General features: G+C 36.4%; 1 protein-coding gene across 3 annotated transcripts in view; it reads right to left on the bottom strand.

The window, feature by feature from the left end:
- The window catches only part of LOC118745624, a 202,744-nt gene that overhangs the window by 144,350 nt on the left and 39,284 nt on the right, over nt 1-19,110 (bottom strand). For all 3 annotated transcript variants that reach the window (XR_004993665.1, XM_036479155.1, XM_036479156.1), the window contains exon 4: nt 5,528-5,597. Coding sequence is in view for 2 of the 3 variants with exons in the window: in XM_036479155.1 (XP_036335048.1) it covers nt 5,528-5,597 (70 nt within the window). In the remaining variant the exon portion in view is untranslated. The remainder of the gene's footprint in view (nt 1-5,527; nt 5,598-19,110) is intronic.

Genomic DNA, 19,110 nt, shown 5'->3' with positions numbered 1-19,110 from the left:
GGTTTTGCGAATAAGACGGGACCTGGTGTTTCCGAACGGATTTTTCGTGCTGAACACGAATCTGGGGTCCAAAACTTCCCATCACGTCACGTTTTCGAGAAAAAAGGGGTTGAAACCCCTAAAAACAGCGTTTTTGGCCATTTTTGAAAAATTGTAGAGCTGAACCCTGACGTGCTACAAACTTTGTATATGTCAGAAATTAAAGGCTAAATCGTGCCCTTTCGAATGAGCCCTATGCCGCATGCACCCTTAGATCAGGGGGTGTATTTGTGTCTAGGAGTCCAGGGAAAATTGATCGCAGAAAGAATTTCATCTTAAACGACCATATAAAATGAATGATGCTAAGGTCTTAACTACATTAAGAGTCGCTGATTACGAATCTGAAGTTAGATTTTAAAAATTCAAAATGGCGGATCCAATATGGCGGACTTAAAAATTTTTATTTAGCGAATTTCAGTTTATTTTTTATATCCACCATATTCGACCCGTCATCTTAAATTTTTAAAATCTAACTGCAGATTCGTAATCAGCGACTTTTAATATAGTTAAAACCTTGGCATTATTAATTTTCTATGATCGTTTAAGATTAAATTCTCTCTGTGATCAATTTTTCCTGCACCCCTAAACACAAATACACCCCCTGCTTTAAGGGTGCACGCGATCAATTCGGCATAGGGCTCATTCGAAAGGGCACGGTTTAGCCTTTAATTTCTGATATATGCAAAATTTGTACCACGTCAGGGTTCAGCTCTATAATTTTTCGAAAATGGCCAAAAACGCTGTTTTTAGGGGTTTCAACCCCTTTTTTCTCGAAAACGTGACGTGATGGGACATTTTTGACCCCGGATTCGTGTTCAGCACGAAAAATCCGTTCAGAAACACCAGGTCCCGTCTTATTCGCAGAAAAAAAGTTGAAATTTGTAGACCAGTGTTATGTACAGATATCGGCCTGTTGCAATTTTATTATTCTCAAATACTCTCGCTTGATACACATATGGCAATACTTAGTTTATATTATAAATTTAACTGAATTAAAGTTTTCAAATAGGTGGCAACCATCCACAAAAATATTTTCAGCTGTAAGCCTTTGTAAATTTCTTTCTTTTGACAGCCATATTACAGTATTCACTTTACCGTATCAATTGACCTAAATTGAAATTTTAAACACAGGTGGCAACTAATTTTTTCTTCTATATTGGAAGCTAGATCTCTAGCGATACATCGGTGAAAACTGCATTCAATTCCAAGTTTTCACCTGATGCGCGTACAAATATACAGACAGACAGAGATTCAAAAATTCTAAAAATTGTTTATTTGGCTTCTGTACCTTTAATAAAAACCCACCATATTAATTTTTCTTTAATATCTATAAGGTACAGACATCGACCTGCTACAATTTTATTATATGTATAGATGTGGATATAGATTTCATTTCATTCATGTGGCAGCCCTCCCTAAAAATATTTTCGGCAATAAAATTTTCTAAACCCCATATTGCAATATTAAATTGATCTTATAAATTAAATTAAATATAAATTTTCAAACAGGTGGCAACTCTAAAAAATTATTTTTGGCTGTAATCCTTCTTCAGCCTCCTTCTGTTGACGCCAAATATTGCAAAATTAATTTTTTCATATCAATTTACTTCAACTACAATTTTCAAACAGGTGGCAACTCTCTAATTTTCTTCTTTTCATATTTTAAGCTAGACCTCTAGCAATACATCGGTGAAAACTGCATTCAAAACCATGTATTCGTTTTCGAGTGATGCGCGAACAAACATACAGACAGACAGACAAAAATTCTAAAAATGGTTGATTTGGCTTCTGGTGTTCTAATAAAGACCCCCCACATTAATTTTTCTTTAATATCTATAATGTACAGACATCGACCTGTTACAATTTTATTATATGTATAGATGAGATTGACGTCATGACAGGTGTCGCACTATACAATGAGATTTCATACATTAAAAAACAAGTTAATTACTCGCAAGGGGTCACGATTCAAAAGAGCAGCGATGCGTCCTCCATTCGCAACGGGTTGATCGGTACAAAAGTATAAGCTTTCGCATGCGTTAGGAAGATAGAGGGCGCACGGGAAGGTTTCAACCAGTGCTGCTAATTTTCGAGCGAAGTGAAAACACACTAAAAGTAAAGTGTTTCGGAGTGACTTGAAAGGAAAAGTAAAGTGATTACCGAAGTGACGACTTTCAAGCACAATTGGGGGTGTGAGGTTTTTCGATAAAGTTATTTATCAGCTAATTGGTTAATCGACTTTTTTATTATCACAGTTATAGTAATCTTTAACCTTTATTAATTTATAATTTATTGTGTTTCTATGCAAGTTTAGTGTTGAAATATTTCAAACGTTGAGGAAAGACAATGAAAAATTACAGTTCACTGGTGATATTAACACTAAAATATAAATCGATAATTGATCCACAACAACAAGGTCATCACCAGATTTTGGAGATAAATCTAATTTGTGGAAAGTGAAGTAAATGAAGTGACAAAGTGCAAGCGCCCAAAGTGACGTGAAAAACTTCAATTCAAGTGACAGCGGCAGCACTGGTTTAAACCAGCGCGACTGATATGACTACAAGGAAATAGCTACTCCGGATTTAAAAACTAGAAGTCATTGGCGGATTTTTTTTTACAAAAAAATTAAACTAAATTTAAATTCGCATAGCTTAATTAGGAAATCTAAACCAATTGAGCTCATCTATGGATATTCTGAGGTAGTACTATAAAACTATATTTGAATAAAGTTCTTATAGTTTCATTCTACAAAAAACATCAAAACCAATTGAATTTATCTACGGATTTTTCGAATATTCCCCTAAATAACTAAAAACAACTTTAATCTTACGTATGAGCTAGTAATGTCGTACAATAAGCCTTTATGTAAACTCAAATTATTTAATAACACACGCCAACAACGGTCAACAGAAACCCTATGTACTGGCAAGGTGGATGTATGATGCCATCTCCAAATCCATTTTAACTTTTTCCGCATCCGTATGGTATAAGAACGCGGAAGTGAATTCCACGTAGCTCCAGGCTCAGTAAGCTACAACGGTTGGCCTAAGTGGGCAACAAGGAATAGGCTCTACAGTTTACAGCAAGGCTGATCTCAGGGGACAATGTGGAGGACAAGAAGATGGGCTGCACCTTAGATTTGTGGACCTGCGTCTTCCGAGGTTTAACTTTACACAATACTTCAAGGTATTTTTCCCCGACAGGAACAACTAGGACAAAGAACGACCTCTGGTATACTGATGGCTCTAAGACTGACCACGGCGTCGGTGCAGGAGTTTACGGCATACAACCCAGACGGCTCCTTTTCACCAGCATTGGGCAAGGTAACTACATATTTCTTTAGGCCGAGGTCCTAGCCATTGAACTATGCCTGAGGCAGTATCTGGAAAGTGAGGCAACCAACAAACACCTCAAAGCTGCTGTGAGACTGCCTTCACCTTTTAATACTTATATCGCCTGCAGGGACCGGGTATACCCTGCTCCTTTTCTGGCGGGAATATATGTGTCCCGGTACCCATAAAACTCTTGGAAACAGATTTTTAGCTGGAGGCGACTTTAATGCTAAACATATTTACATACTAATACATAATTCCTGTGGGGCTGCCGAGGGATTCACGAGCCCAGTACCCTTTACTGACCTGTCATGGAGCTCCGTTAGGCGAAGATACTATATATGCATGAAAAACGGAGTGGAACATTACTGGACAAATACGTAGGCTTAGTTCTTCATTCTGGAGTAGGCATGAAGTAAGAATTGTTACAGATTTTCATACTGGCCACTGTAGGGCAAGGAAGCACTTGTCAAACATAGGAGTTGTTAACTCTGATCAGTGTAAGTTGTTGCAGAAAAGAACACGAAGGAGCAGAGCACACTATGTGCCACTGTGAGACCTTCACCAGACTTCGCTTCCAACGCTCACCAGCCATACCTAGAAGCACACGATCTACATGGCATTCAGCCAAAGGACGTCGCGAGGTTTCTTAGCAATACGCGGATCAAAGAAGACCTTTACTCGAATAGAGGTTTCTAACAATAGATCGCTTCGGTCGCCCTGCTCTCTCCTCTAAATCTAATCTAACATATATTTCCGAAGGATTTTGGAGTGCTGAATCGGAATCAGAATAAAATAGTAGAATTGCTCTATCACGTCAGATTTTTGAGGTATCGCTATTTAAAAAAAAAAATCAATACAGAGGATATGAAAGTACAAGATGCACTCTTTTAAATGCCGTTAGGTTTGCTCAAGTGTGTATTTTTTTCGCAGAGATTTCGAGTTTTGAAATTTTTAGTATCCATGAAATACATTGAAACATTTTATTGAGCTTGAGGCCGTTTTTAATGAAAATTTTTGGGGAAAAGCAACGATATTTACATTTGGTAGAAATCATTGCTGCTATTTCGGAGACCATGACATCTCCTCATCAGACTTCTTCATCGAGTTAACTGGGACTTGAACCAGCAACTTCGTGATTCTAAGCTGGTGGTTTTACCCCCTGAGCCAAGTCCACCATGTAAACTGTTGCTTTTCCACTTTTTTTTATTTTGGCAACCCAACGGCAATCAAGGGCAACTAATTTCCTGCTTTCTAGATTTGATCATGTCGTTGTTTTGGTTGTTTCTATTTTTAGCTACGTTCTATTATTAACTTGACTTGCATGACATCGTACTAGGTGATATGCCTTTATATATTGAAAAATCAATTAGATCCGGGATTTTATTTCTGCAGTAAGTGGGCGCTCCGGAGGAAAGCGAGAGTAACTCAAATTTGCTTAAAGCAAAGTATAGCTGGCTTCCTTTGGGAATTATGTATTAGTATGTAAATATGTTTAGCATTAAAGTCGCCTCCAGCTAAAACTCTGTTTCCAAGAGTTTTATAAAATTTTTCTTAATCTTTAGTCTTGACTGTGTGTGTACATGTAGGTATTGCGGAGATGGTTAAAGGCCTTTTTAAACATTCGACAATAATATTTGTAGCCTAGAGAGCTTTTTTGGGGCACAACTTTTTGTTTTCTGGTGCATTTTGCCCTTCGTATTAAAATCCCAGAACCGGTATGCGCTTTATTGTCTGGATGTAATTTGTGATAGAATTAATAGTCTGGGACTTAAAAGTGCCTCTTATCATTGAAGTGGGTCTCAGATAAAAGAAGTATATCTATATTAAAGAAAATGCTTTGAAAATCCGTTTGCGTTCCATATAGAAATATTCATGATAAAAAATAATATCGATTTATTAAACTCTTAAAAAGTTGAGTACAGTGTTTAAATGGTCTAAAACCAAGGCCCAGCTGTGGACTGAACGAATCATGTTCAGCATAGACATATACATATGATCAAAATTTTGTGTCCAGTTTTAAACTGACCAGAAATATATGTCCAATATCTAGTTTCAAGCACTCAATTATGTATATAAAGAATGAAATTAACGTATATATATGTATTATTCTCATATCTTTGTATAAAAATGATAGGTATCCCGAATACATACCTGCAGGGTTTGCACCATTGGTTCTGCTGATCTAAGCCAAAGCGGGCACGGCACTTTTTCATATTATTACCTAGACATAAATCAAGTAGTTGAAAGTAAAAAAGAAATTAAGTAAAATGTACATAGAGGCAAAATTGTATGTCATATGTATCATAAAATGCACGGACAGACATATTTAATGACAATCAAGTATTCAATAGAGTAAGAACTAAAAGTATTTCAAAATAAAGTTTTATTTTTTCTATTTTAATAGATACAATTACTACTACTTTAGTACAATACATATATACATACATACATATCGTCGTTTAAAGTACAAAACCGCGTATCAACAAAATACAAAACCGCATATGTGAGGTTGCATAAATTATTTTCTAGGGAGTAAAAACACTCATATTTCAAAATGGTTCTCTTTTTTTTAATCGCATTTCTGGCTGGTATATTTCAGGACGAATGGATAAGGTTGAGCCAAGAGTTTGAGTGAGCAAATCCAATTTTTGGCAGCAAATGTCAGTTACGCGGTTTTGCAGAATGACGATACACGGTTTTGTACTTTAAAGTACGATATGTAAATGTGAAATAAGTGTGTGTGTGTCTAACTAAATGTGAAATGAGTGTGTGTGTGTTAGTAGGCGCTCTAGCAAGATTTTTATTTATTTTAAAGTGAAAATAATTTATGACTACAAACATGCTATTTTACATACATTTAAAGGAATATTTTTTAATGCAATCGTCGAAAGTAAGCAACCGAAGCTGAATACCAACCACCTTGGCCCGCCCCCATAATCCCATTCATGGTTGAAATGTCAAGAGAAAATTTTATAAAAAATTACTTTAAACGATATCGCGTGAAACTACAGACTCAGGGCACTTTTGAGGAGTTGTCGCCGAGTAAAGAGGGTGTGGGGGCTCCGTTGGTCACATATGTATGGCCTGCTGTTGGTAAGATGAGCGTCCGGCCAGCAAGGTGGCTAAATACTTCTGGTCACGGGCAGATTGGAGGCGGCCTAAAGAGATATTTTAGCCAAGCAAGACGTATCCCTCGATGAGGATCAACATCATCTCAAGTCCTTAGAGTAGAACTCCACAAAACGCTTTTCAGGCGTACACCACTTTTCAGGATTTCAGCACTTTATTCAACTACTAGCCCATGCCATCCTGCTTCGCGGAGCCTGGTAAGATCTTTTGCGTTGGCCAATGCAAAACTACCGTTCAAAATGGGTAAAGAAGGATTTTCAATCCAGGTTGAAGCAACTAAAGAGCAGAACCTTCCCCACACATAGGCCAAGAATAGTAGAGCTAGATATAATATGGAATACTAATTCCTTTCGATATCATGAGCTTTAACCATGCTCCCTTTTCTACCTGTGAGATCTTTTCTAATCGAGAGTATTCTTCTCCTTTGAACTTGCAACGACAACATTGGTCAGATGCGTCAACCTCCAGTCTTTTGCCATGTAAGCCAATAAAAGTCCTTATAAGGAAACTGGAGAGCACATATGTGTGTTTTCTGTTATAGGAGGGCCAAGAATCCTCGCTGTTTCACAGGTTGAAGAATGTGGTCGAATCTTTCCTTGCTAATTCGCCACCTTTACAAATTGTCTTATATCCAGGAGTGTGAGGACATATATTAATTTGATTCCATAAACCTGGGCTATCTCGATCATAGATCTATGGTATTCAGTAATGGAATTTTCGTTGTCTACGTGTGAGTGTAAAGCTTTAAGGGCTGCCTGACTGCCGCAGAAGAAAAATACTGGTTTGTTCTCTCTAGGTCTTTGATCAAGATTTTGTGTTGTCTCCTAAATGGAAAACACTTCTTCTTGATACACCCGTGATGTGATTTAGGGTGTATCAGAGCGTGAGACAGAGGTGCACTTACACAATTTTTCGCTTTTTGTGTGCATACCTACTTAAACCCATCCTCAATTTGGCCAAATCAGACCAGACGTAAGGGGATATTTAGGAACCCATCGCATCGCAGCGCTATCTATTGAGTCCATTTTTTTGCATAAGCATTGCTATTATTATTTCCACATTATGAATTTATGTATTTTACACATGCATGTATTTATAAAAAAAGTATTCAAGTAAAAATGGTGGGTGGACACTGTGGTAAAGTTCATTTACCACCTCTGCATGATTGTAAGTCTGGCAGAATCCGCAAAAGGCTTCGGAAGCATTGTCCGGAGGATGCAGTTGACTAGGCCGCGCATACTTTGAGCTGCGATCAAATTATAACTTAAGAAATTTTTATTACACGGCAAAAAATTTCATAAATTTATGTATATAGATAAGATTTATATGTTGGCGTGAGAGCTGAAATCCATATCCATGTGTGGCAACATGGGCCTTTCCCACCAAAACTGCTAGGTTTTTTTCCATTTGATAGGTTGGTAGGCTAGATTGGTTTTTGGTAGGTTCCATAACAATGAGTTGGTAATAGCTATTTGCAAAAAAATAGAAAATATGTATATCCAAATATTTTGGAAACCTTGTTTACTCGAATTTTTTACCGTTGCGTTCGTATAACGGCGACCGCAAACATGTACCTCAGTTCTAAGTACAAACGTATACCCTTGTTATTGTCAATATTAGCTGATTACGCATCTGATGTTAGTTATTCAAAACTCAAAATAGCGGTAGTAATATAGCGATCAATTTTTTAAAAAATTAGTGGATTTGTTCGAAACTCGGTACTCGGTAGTTTTTGGGGTCGCTGATTACAAATTTAAGTAAATTTTTTTAAATTCAAAACGGCAGATCTAACATGGCGATCAATTTCTTAAAAATTACTAAAATTAAAACGTTGAAAATGAAAGTTTGAAGCATTGTCATGGGTTAAAACACGTTACCAGGGGGTTTCTGGGGTCGGTGATTACAAATCTGATGTCAGATTTTTTAAATGACAAAAAAATGATTGAATTGCGATCCGCCATTTTGAATTTTGAAAATCTGCTGACGTCAGACTCGTACACAGAAACCCACTGGTAACAAGTTTCAACCCATGACAGTGCTTAAAACTTTCAGTATCCGCCATTTTGCATTTTAAATTGACTTCAGATTCGTAATCAACGACCCCAAAAATTCCCGAGTTCCGAGTTTCGAACCAATCCAACCATTTTTTTCAAATTCATTGCAATTTTGGTAACGCCATTTTGAGCGAAGCCAGAAATCCCCTGGTAACGAGTTTGAACCCATGGCAATGCTTAATACGTTCAGTATCAACGTTTTAATAGAGCAGTCTCTTTTCGAAAGGGAATATTCCCCAATAATATCTGAGTAATTACATGTAAAAACCACATTTTTAGCTATAACATGTCACGAAAAGAAAAAAACTGAAAACATCGGCGCTTTTATAAAAAACCGACTAGCGCGACCTGCAAATTTTTTTCTGTTAAAAAAAAAATACGTTTATTTTTTTATCCAGCCCAGTATCCTCCCTGAAGTCGAACCCATTAGAAGAATGGGAGGAGCTGAAAACTGCATTCCTTTGTTGTATAAACAAGCACGATTATATTCACATATACATAGTTGCAACATCTGTTCCTTGCGAACGATTCTTTTCGAAAGCAGTAGCAACAATAACCACGTCAAGAAATCGTTTGACTGGCAAACATTTGGAAAAACTTCTATTCTTGGGAAGTACAACAAAAGAAGAATTTTTCCGGTGAAATATTTTATTAATAAATGTTTTCTTAAATAAGGTTAACTTGTAATCTTTTCCAATGTATATGTATCTGTAAATACCATTCATCATTATTTATTTATTTATTTTTTTACATTATTAAATTTTATTATTCGGAGCTAAGGATTCCCAGAGGATCATTAACTTGTGATTAAAAAATATAAATTTAACCTAATACACAATGAGTACCGGTACGAGTAGGTGTCGATACTTTAGGTCCGATATTTTTCAGGCATCGATACTTTTTTTCGATAATACTTCCAAGTAAAAGTATTGATACCTGCATGGTATCGTTTCATCCCTAGTCTCGCAAAGTGTGGAGCCCAAATGCGCTTGCATGGTCCCGAGTCATTCTGCGGTACATCTAAAAGATTCATTGCTACTTAGGAGCTGGAAAGAATCTCAGATTGCTGCCCACTGGCGGAAGTCAAAGGGAATAAGACAATCAAAGACATACATAACTCCTTCCAGGAGAAACTCCGAAAGACTCCTTGAACTTAGAACTCTTAATTGCTAACTGAAAGCACACTGCAAGTTATGGTACCATTTGAATAAAATGGGTATTTCTGAAGAGATCGCCTGTAAGTTTTGTGGACTGGTGAAGGAAACCCCAGAGTACCTGCCCACGAAGCATGAATCGTATACTGATACACCTTGGAGAACGATTGTCTCCTCCATCTAAAATTTGGAACATGGCACCGTCCAAAGTGTCTAGCTTTTAAAATAGCCTAAGGTGGAGTGATTACAGTTACGATTTAGCACAATAGATCTTCTTAGGTCGCAGCGCGAGTAAAGATGCGCGGCTGTTTTGACGGCGAAAAAGGACGCGTGAAAAAATTATGAAAAAGACACTTGAAAAGCTTCGGCAAAGAAAAATGCGTAAACCTAGATTCATACCTAGCCGAGGACTATTACTTCAACATCGTTCCCGAAAACTCTTTAGTAAATTCGTATACTGTTACACTCGCAAACATAGTTAACAGCGAAACATAGTTTATGCGGTTTTCTTCGCCGTCAAAGAGGTCAACACGTCTTTCTTCTCCGTCAACTATGTTAAGAGTCTTTCTTCGCCGAAGTTTTTACGCGTCTTTTTTCGAGGTCAACTTTCGAGCTCGCATCTTTATTCGTATCTAGTGACGATATGTATGTGTGTGTAAAGAGACATACATTTCGTCACCTGAAATGCAAAAAAGACGTAACAACATCGTAATCGGAATCGGGATTTGGGGCACAGCGTGCAATTTAATTTTGAATAGACTTCAAATACTGCAGTCGAAAATTTACGCGCCATATGCGGAGCACCATGGTACATAAAAAATACGAATATCCACAAAGCTCTTAATGTAAATACGGTGCATGAGGGCATAAGAGGGCTAAGCACCAGTTACTCAGCATGGTTAATGAACCATCCAAATCTACTAGCGAGAGATCTTCTTAGCCCGGGATATGCAAGACTAAAAAGAAAGGATTTTTCCGCTATTATCAAGTGATGCGCAATATAATAAATTTCGATATCCGCAATATATAAATTTCGGCTCTGGAACTCGTCCGTTCAGACCGACTACCCAACACCAGTGTCAGTGCGGCTCGGAAACCTGTCCTTACCGACCGAACACAGCAACCGGATTGTAATTACTTAAATACAAAGAAGCAAAGGCAGTGCAGCTTTGGAATTTGTACTTTCAGACCGCCTGCCCAGCACGTTATCCAGCGATCCTGCTGCTCGGAATATTGTCCATTCCGACAGCCGCAACAGCCGCAACAGCCGCAACAACTGCAATAAATATATATGTAAAAAAATACAAAATTCCTAAGCATTGCCGCAGAAATTTTAAATTAATTGGTTGTTTGTAAGATTTGAAAACTTATTGTTAGGTTCGAATGAAAGATTCAATAAATAAATACATACATATTATACATAAAAAACATCGTAATTCATAAAATGATGTGGGGAGTTGTAATTCGATGAAATCCATCATATAATTCAAAGAGTGAATTTTGAATTTTTTATTAATTATGACTTTTTGCGTTTCAACGATGATGGTTGTTACGTATTTTTTCATTTAAGGTGACGATTTGTATAATGCCGAATTTCCACTAGGTATTGAAATTACAAAAAATTGGAGGCATTTAAAAAATGCCATGTGGAAATGAATTTAATGACTATTTTATGCCGAGAATATTTTTTAATGCCCAAGTTTGCCATTAAAAATTTTGCCATTTAATACCTAGGGGAAATGCAGCATAAGTGTCTGTACACTAAAATGAATTGTTGCAGTTAATTTGTTTTTATTGCACTAGGTGTGTTTTAGTTTTACTAAATGTTATGAATCATTGAATTGAATTTTGGTAGGTTTTGGTTGGTTATGGTAGGACATTTTGGTTAGAAAAACATTTGTCTGTGGCAACACTGGCCATATCGCCTAAAATGATTGGTGTGGAGTTCTACTCTTACTGTAGCAGCAGCAAGGAACCCGATTAGGTGGAATTATTTCAGCATATGTTTCTTGGTTGCCAAGCCTACGTCATTCCTAGTTGATACATAATATCAAATCGAATCTAAGCTTAACGGGAAACCAACTAGGGCTGTGATTTACGGGAATGGTATACCATGACCGAAAAATAAATCGAAATTCGATTATGTACTACTTCGCTGGTGGGAGTTAGGGTTACGCCGCAATGGACACTTTTTAGAGCACTAAATTCTGAAGAAACCCAATCATTGACCAAGATTATTCCATAAAATGCCTCTGAACTATAGAATTTAAAGAAAAAAGATCTAAGTTTACATGTATTTTAATCGGGAAAACTTTGTCCGCCTTGGTCGGGCATTTAATATTAATATTAAGAGCTCGAATATTCATGGATTTTTTTAGGTATTTCCATAAATTTTTGAAGTTGAAAGAACCCTAATGTATATATGTATATCATACTAAAGATATGCATGCATACGTACATATACATGTGAGGCATTCTTCGTGAACGGGAAACCCCATACAAGCCAAAATTGGTTTAGTCCATTAAATGTCTATATGTGGTCAATTGAAAGGTCTACTTTTACAATCGAGTGGCGCTTATATCGAACAACATGGCACATTAAATATGGCCGCCAGAACCTCGTGACCTCTATTGTGGTCTGCAACGTCCCAAATGAAAATTCATGACCTCCACTTTCAAAAGCGATACGGTAAAAACTTAAATCCAGTATAGCGAATAAAGCCACGCGTAAACGCGAACTCACTCTCCCACACATACAATTTAAATTGGCATTTTTTTAAATTTTAAAATTTTTTTTTATATATTTTTTATTTTACTGTTGACTTTTTTTTGTCTTATTCATTTTGACAGATCTACTTAATACTGAAGCCCAGGGCAGACCAGTGGAGAAACTGTTTACTTAAAATTTTTCGTTTTCAACAATAAACGCATGGCCCTTCATGATTGAGGTACGGATGGAGCAGGGTTAAATCTTGCGTACATAAACTTGATAGTTTCTTTGATAGTCCTGTTGACTGTAATAAAGAGATTTTATGGTGTTTGTAAACCTCGTTTTCGACTATTCAAAAAGTTTTTAGCCAGTTAATATTGCTTCCTTGGGTGTACATTAGCAATTCTAAACTTCTAGTTTCACTTTTGAAACATGCTCCTAATACATCTGAAGGATCTTTAGCGTGGATGGTTGAATCTTCTTGTTCAAAAACGACTAATGAATGTTGCTCCTCAGAGGAAGACAAGTCTAAGGTAATCATAGCTTTTTACATGTACATACGAGTGGAATAGTTATTGTAATACTCTATCTTCAGTCTAAAAAATCACGTTCGTTTTTGAATGTTTAGATAACCGATCCATGCCTTAAAAATGGTTGACAAAAAAGGGGACTAAAAGCGGTGTTTTTGAAGAATATTGCACGGCTTGCCACTGCCCTCTCAAAGCGGAATCGGCAAAAGTAGACCTTTTACATCACAGGCGGTCGTTAAAACATCACCAAGCATCAAGCACAATTATAAGCCTGCAACAAGTGTACAACCTTTTTCGTGAGTCAACTAACCAAAAAGGCGCTTTGAAGCAAGCAGGGGTGAAACTATTTGCATACACATGTGTATTTGCCCCAGAACACAACATTTCCTTCGTTAATACCATGCAGCAAAATATGGAGACAGTCTGGCAGAACCGCCTTTGGACTAGTGCAAAACGGCTTCAGAGCGGGACAGTTGAAACTTGCATGAGCTAGTTGCGCTGTCGTCAAAGTTTCTCACAATACGAAAGTAGCCCCGCGAGAAGACCCCCGACTCTAACATCGTTGGTCTCAAGTTTAAATCGCGGTTTAGCCAGTTGTAAGTTTTCAGATTAGATGAATTTAAATTGTTGCGTGGTGCTTAAAAAATGAAGAGAAACATATGAAATTAAATAAAAATAAAATAAGAATAAAATGAAAACTAAAACTAAACAAAATAGAACTACTTTAGAACTAGTATTAGTAAACTAGTGTCGTATTTATGTATGTACATATGTATTGTATTTATGTATGTATTGGTCAACGCTTTTTCGTTCTTCCATTTGACGCTTTCACATCACATTTTTTGTTTTAGTTTTAGTTGAAATTCTGACTCTGTCTGAGGATGATGTCTATGAGACATCGAAACAATTGTAATAAAATTTACTAAATGTCTATAAGGTGTTTTCTTGTGTTTCAATTCAATTGATTATATACTTTAGAACTGTTAAAACGCAACCGATTAAAAATGAGTTGCAAAGTAACGCACTGGGCCGTGTAAAACTGGGCAGTTTGGTTGAGTATTGAGCTATTACTAGTACTGTTGGCAAAATGTCTAGTTCTGCGCTAGTTCTGCAGGGTAGTTTCCACAACTCCAAAATAGCTGAAAGTGTAAATTGGTGCCGCACAAAAACAACAGCAGTTGTGAAAAAAATATCGGTTTTTGATTGCAACAACTTGTCCTTTTGAAGGGTTGAGTATAGCATCAAACACATTTTTCACCGGGGAAGTGCAACATTTTTGGAAGAAAAGAATTCACCATTACCATCTAATCTATGTCAAAGCTGTGGACATTGAGATTCGGAAGTTTCACCGTTAAGATTTCAATAGAGCGCAGTGTTTGAACATTTAATACTTTCGGGCAACTGCCTTGAATACAAAACGATCAGATAAGTAACTGGCATTTCCTGTTTTGTCCAAGTTTATTCATAACTCTGCAAATGTTGAAAGAATTTTCCGAAAAATTAACTTAAACAAAACCAAGCTGCTGGAAAATGCTGGAAAATTCAACACTCGGTATTGTTTGCTCGGGATTTTTTGAAAATAAATAATTGTTCCTGTTTTGAAATCAGTTCTACAAAGTTCCTACGAATGAAATGCTATTAGCAAATAAAAATGTTATTAGATTTTTTTGACTCATGGTTCAATGAATTTAATGTAATTTAAATGTAGAATATGTAACGTGTATCGTTGGCTTAGTTCGCAAACGTTCTAAGTCCATTTTTTTAAATTTTCAGGAGGGACAAAAAACCGCCTAACTTTTTTTGTTGTTAATATTTTCGTAATCTGAAAATGCCTTTTCTTCCTTAGTTCGCGTATTCAAAATACAGCTGTTGCAGACTTATAGGCTCTTTTGGGACTTACCACATTTCTCTTTATGATTTTGTTCTTTTAATTTGGACTTAGCACATTTTCTATTAACCTGTTTTTCACAATTTTTTATTGCTAAAGATTTAGTTATTTATTTTAAATATATTTTATTGTTTTAAAATGAATAGTAACCTAATACAGTTTTATTTCATTGCTGTTAACAAAAATAATTATTTTAAGTCGTAAATTTATGTACCATTTATAAAGGAAAATAATTAAAAACAATTAAAGAAGTATAAGTTTGGGCGAAACCGCACTTTATATACCCGGCGCAGGTATCAAATATTGTATTTTCAACTTACTCTAAACTACCTTTGCATGATAAGCAGGGGTGTGTTCCCGATTTAAACGTTTTCGATAATATGCTGAGTTAGACTTAATGATATAATTGAACCAAGTTTGGTAGAAATAGATAAAGTGGTTACCGAAATACACCTTTGCAGTCATAAAGTAGGCGGTGTCACGTTCAATTCCTAAGTCTATAGGAGTCTTATTTATTGTTAAGAGAGTTTCTGTATTTCTGAAATTTACCGTTACATATACGGGAAGCGGGTGTAATCTTGGTCCGATTTGAATTTTCAACAAATTGCTGTTCCGTACCAAGGTTATTAAGTGCAAGGTTAGGAGTTTGGTAGAAATTCATAAATCGGTTACCGAGTTACACATTTCTGGTCATAAGTGGGTGGCGCCACGCCCATTATCCAAAAATTTTTAATAATCTAATTGTCTGCTAAGTAGTTATCGCAATCATCAATTTTAAGTGAATTAGCTCTGAGGCTAGTGAAATTTTTGACAAATGTATAGAAAATTTTGACAATTGCAAAGATTGTTCATATGTATAATTTTTCTGCCTCAAATTTAAATAAAAACAATAAAATATTAGGAAATAGAGTTTCTGGTGGTGGCAAAAATTAAGAAGTATTACACTATATTAAATATTTCTTGTAAATAAATTTATTTAATGTTTTAAAAGCTTTAATTGATTAAAATTAAATTGATCAAAAGCTTAAATTGATGAACTACAATCAATGATGGTATTTTTTTTTTATTTTTATTTATTTCACTTCAATTTATAGTATATTTTTCTGCGGTTGTCAAAAATTTACTGCTGTCAAAAAAGATTTCATTGCACACAGTAGATTGGCAAAACTGTCTCACCATAGTAAAAATGTCATTCACCAACGTTCCCCACAGAACTTTGTTACTGATTCACACACCCCCTTAGTTATGAATGAAAAAGTCTGCAGGAAATCGCTGTAGAAAACAAAATACGGCGTATAGTGATGATCGGTAATTTGGGGGGAGTGGCCGGGGAGTCATTCGTACAGAGAAGCCTCTGGAGGGCGCGCAGAGCTCTTCGTACCTTCTGAGGCTTAACGAAGAATGTATTGAGCCATTAGGCGTGTTAGGAACTGTAAGGCCGCCTCGGACAAACTTCTTGTCCTCCTAAGAGAGGAAGACATCGACATCTCATTGATTCAGGAACCTTGGGTAAGGGACCTGGATATTAAGGGCTTTACCGACGCCCGCCATAACCTCTTCTGTATTGGTTTATCAGTTAAAAATACACATCAAAGCCTTCTTATGTTCCAATATCAGCTCTCCGGATAGCACTGTCGTCAACTTGGAGTTGATGAATGAACGAAGTTGTATAATATCGTCCGTATAAATGGCGAACCACAAGCTGTGTCCGCCACAGGAAGTCGTCCAAAGGCTAGCAGGAGCTAATCCAGTATTACTCTGCTGCGATGCGAATTCAAGGCACACATTATGTGGCAGCTCGGAACCCAACGGTAGTGGTGAGATACTATTTCAATCTACCTACCTTCATTTTTCCTAGTACCCATGACTTTTGGGTGACAGGTAATAAGATCAACGGAAATAAGGTCAATTGACTTTATTTCCCACCCTGGTACGAAATAAAGTCAATTGACATTATTACCTTTTTAAAAACGAAATAAAATCCATTGACACTATTTCTCTTTCAAACATTAAATTTGCTTAGCTTCGCGGCGGCCCGCGTCAGCGCGCGCCGCGGCCCCCCGGCCCCCCTTCCCCGTCTCCCTCCGTGCTGTAATGCAGGTAGATTTACTTTTGTATACGTTGAAATAAAATTTTTATATATTTTAAACATCGAGGGATTATATTCAATAAAATACCCTCTATCTGCACACTTTTCACAAAGATGAAATTCTGATATAAAAATCCACCTACGCTTTAACTGTCATCAGTGATATTAATGCTACCTTATATAACGACAGGTAATAAGTCCCAGATGGTTTCTAAAATCAAAAATTAGTTTTTGTGCAAATTGAGGGTATTAATAAATTCAAGCCCTCGATATTTCACATTTTTATATTTGTAAGTTATTGGAAGCAGGGATGCCAACTTGGCTCAAACCGTGCCATTTGTCCCTATTTTACTTTAAATGACACTTAATTTTTCAATTTGGCACAAAGTGCCAAAATGGCACTTTTGTAAAAAAATAACATTTCAATACATTTCTGTGAAATCCTTTGGGTGCACTTCTTTTTCTCAACTAAAATTTTCTAATTCATAAAGGCTATTCAACTGGTTTATCTTATTTTATGATTGCACTTTTGTTTGGAAAATGTAGCTTTATTTTATTGCTAAATGTGAATGATTAAAAGGAATGGCACTTTTATTTTTCTGTTTGGCACACTTTGGCACTTTTTTATCCTCAATATCGCACCTCATAACTAAGGATAGTTGCCAGCCCTGATTGGAAGATTTCTGCTGTGTTTTGGGGCAACAACTTATCTGCAGTAAAAAAGCATATAATTTGTGTTTCAAAAGTGTGTGAAAACCAATCAATTAACTTATATGATCTCGGTTCCGATATTAAATAATCAATAATTGTTTATATCCGCATTTTGGCACATTGGCTCGTTGAATGTGCCATCTAATAAATAGTGTCGTCATTCTCCTTAGCTGCTTTTAAATGATGTCGTCACAAATTGGTGGCGGACACATGAATACAGTGTAAGAAAATTCTTTTTATATAATTGTTTCCTTATAGAAAATTTGGTTTATTTTCCACCTTAGACATTCCGAATTCGTTCAAAATATGCTAACTTAAGACACAGAATTCTTTCAGTGTTCCTCCGGGGTTTTTGGACATGTACTGTTGCTTCAATTTAATAATGTTCGCTTTATTTTTGTAGAAACGAAACATGTTTTGCAAGTTATGGATCATTTCTACACTCTTCCTTCAAATATTTCTCGTATTCCAGCTGTGCGCAGGCGTTTAGTTATTCGCATCGTGTTTTTACATATTCGTAATTTAAATTTTTTAATAAAATCAAATGGTGGTAGTTCATGATTGTGTGTGGATTAATATCACAACACTGAGGATTTGGCAATAACCTTTTTCATCTATTAAAAAACAACACTTACGGGGCAATGTTTATTGTAAGAACAACATTTTTTTCTATGAATCGATATACTTTAAGCATTGTTGACGCTATTTCCATTTGAATGAGGAAATAGCGTCAATGACTTTATTTCCAAATTTTTGATGACTTTATTTCGCTTTTGAAAAGGTAATAATGTCAATTGACTTTATTTCGCACCAGGGTGGGAAATAAAGTCAATTGACCTTATTTCCATTGACTTTATTACCTGTCACCGACTTTTGTGGTTGAGAAGAGGTCCTAGACCTAACTCTGCTAACCCAGGGGAACCTAAAGCTCAATAAATGGAGAGTATCCGACGAAGAGTCCCTCTGGGATCACCAACCAACCAACCTACTGCAATTCCTCAGATATTTTGTTAATACTCCATGTGTTTGGAGCTATGGTGATGATAGGCAATTTTAAAGGATCATGAATTTCTAGTGGACTCAATTTATCTCTTAAGCTTTCCAGCATACTTTAGAGTTCCACTTCGCTGTAAGAAAGAATATACGACTCAGTCACTCTTGATACTGAAAAAGAAGAAGGGTTATTAAAGATTAAGTTATCTTCGAAGAGATCTAATTGAAGAGGGCTGAATGTTGCATCCTTAGAAGGAGTGTTTTCAGGACTTTTTTCTGCAATTCCTTCAAATTGTTTGCATACTCTAGAAGTAGAGGAAACGAATGTCGTAAATTAGATGACAATGGCCGCAAGTTTTTACCCTTAGTCTGCGTTCAAACACGGAAGGTTAGGTTAGGTTGTCGCGGTCGTCTATAAGACACACTTATGCTCAGGGCCCATTGTGATGCCGCATGTTGGGTCAGCAACTCCCGAT

This window comes from Rhagoletis pomonella, unplaced genomic scaffold (genome assembly GCF_013731165.1).
Source record: "Rhagoletis pomonella isolate Grant_MI unplaced genomic scaffold, Rhpom_1.0 Rhpom_scaffold_00009, whole genome shotgun sequence".
Lineage (NCBI taxonomy): Eukaryota > Metazoa > Arthropoda > Insecta > Diptera > Tephritidae > Rhagoletis > Rhagoletis pomonella.
This window is presented reverse-complemented; position numbering and strand designations above follow the sequence as displayed.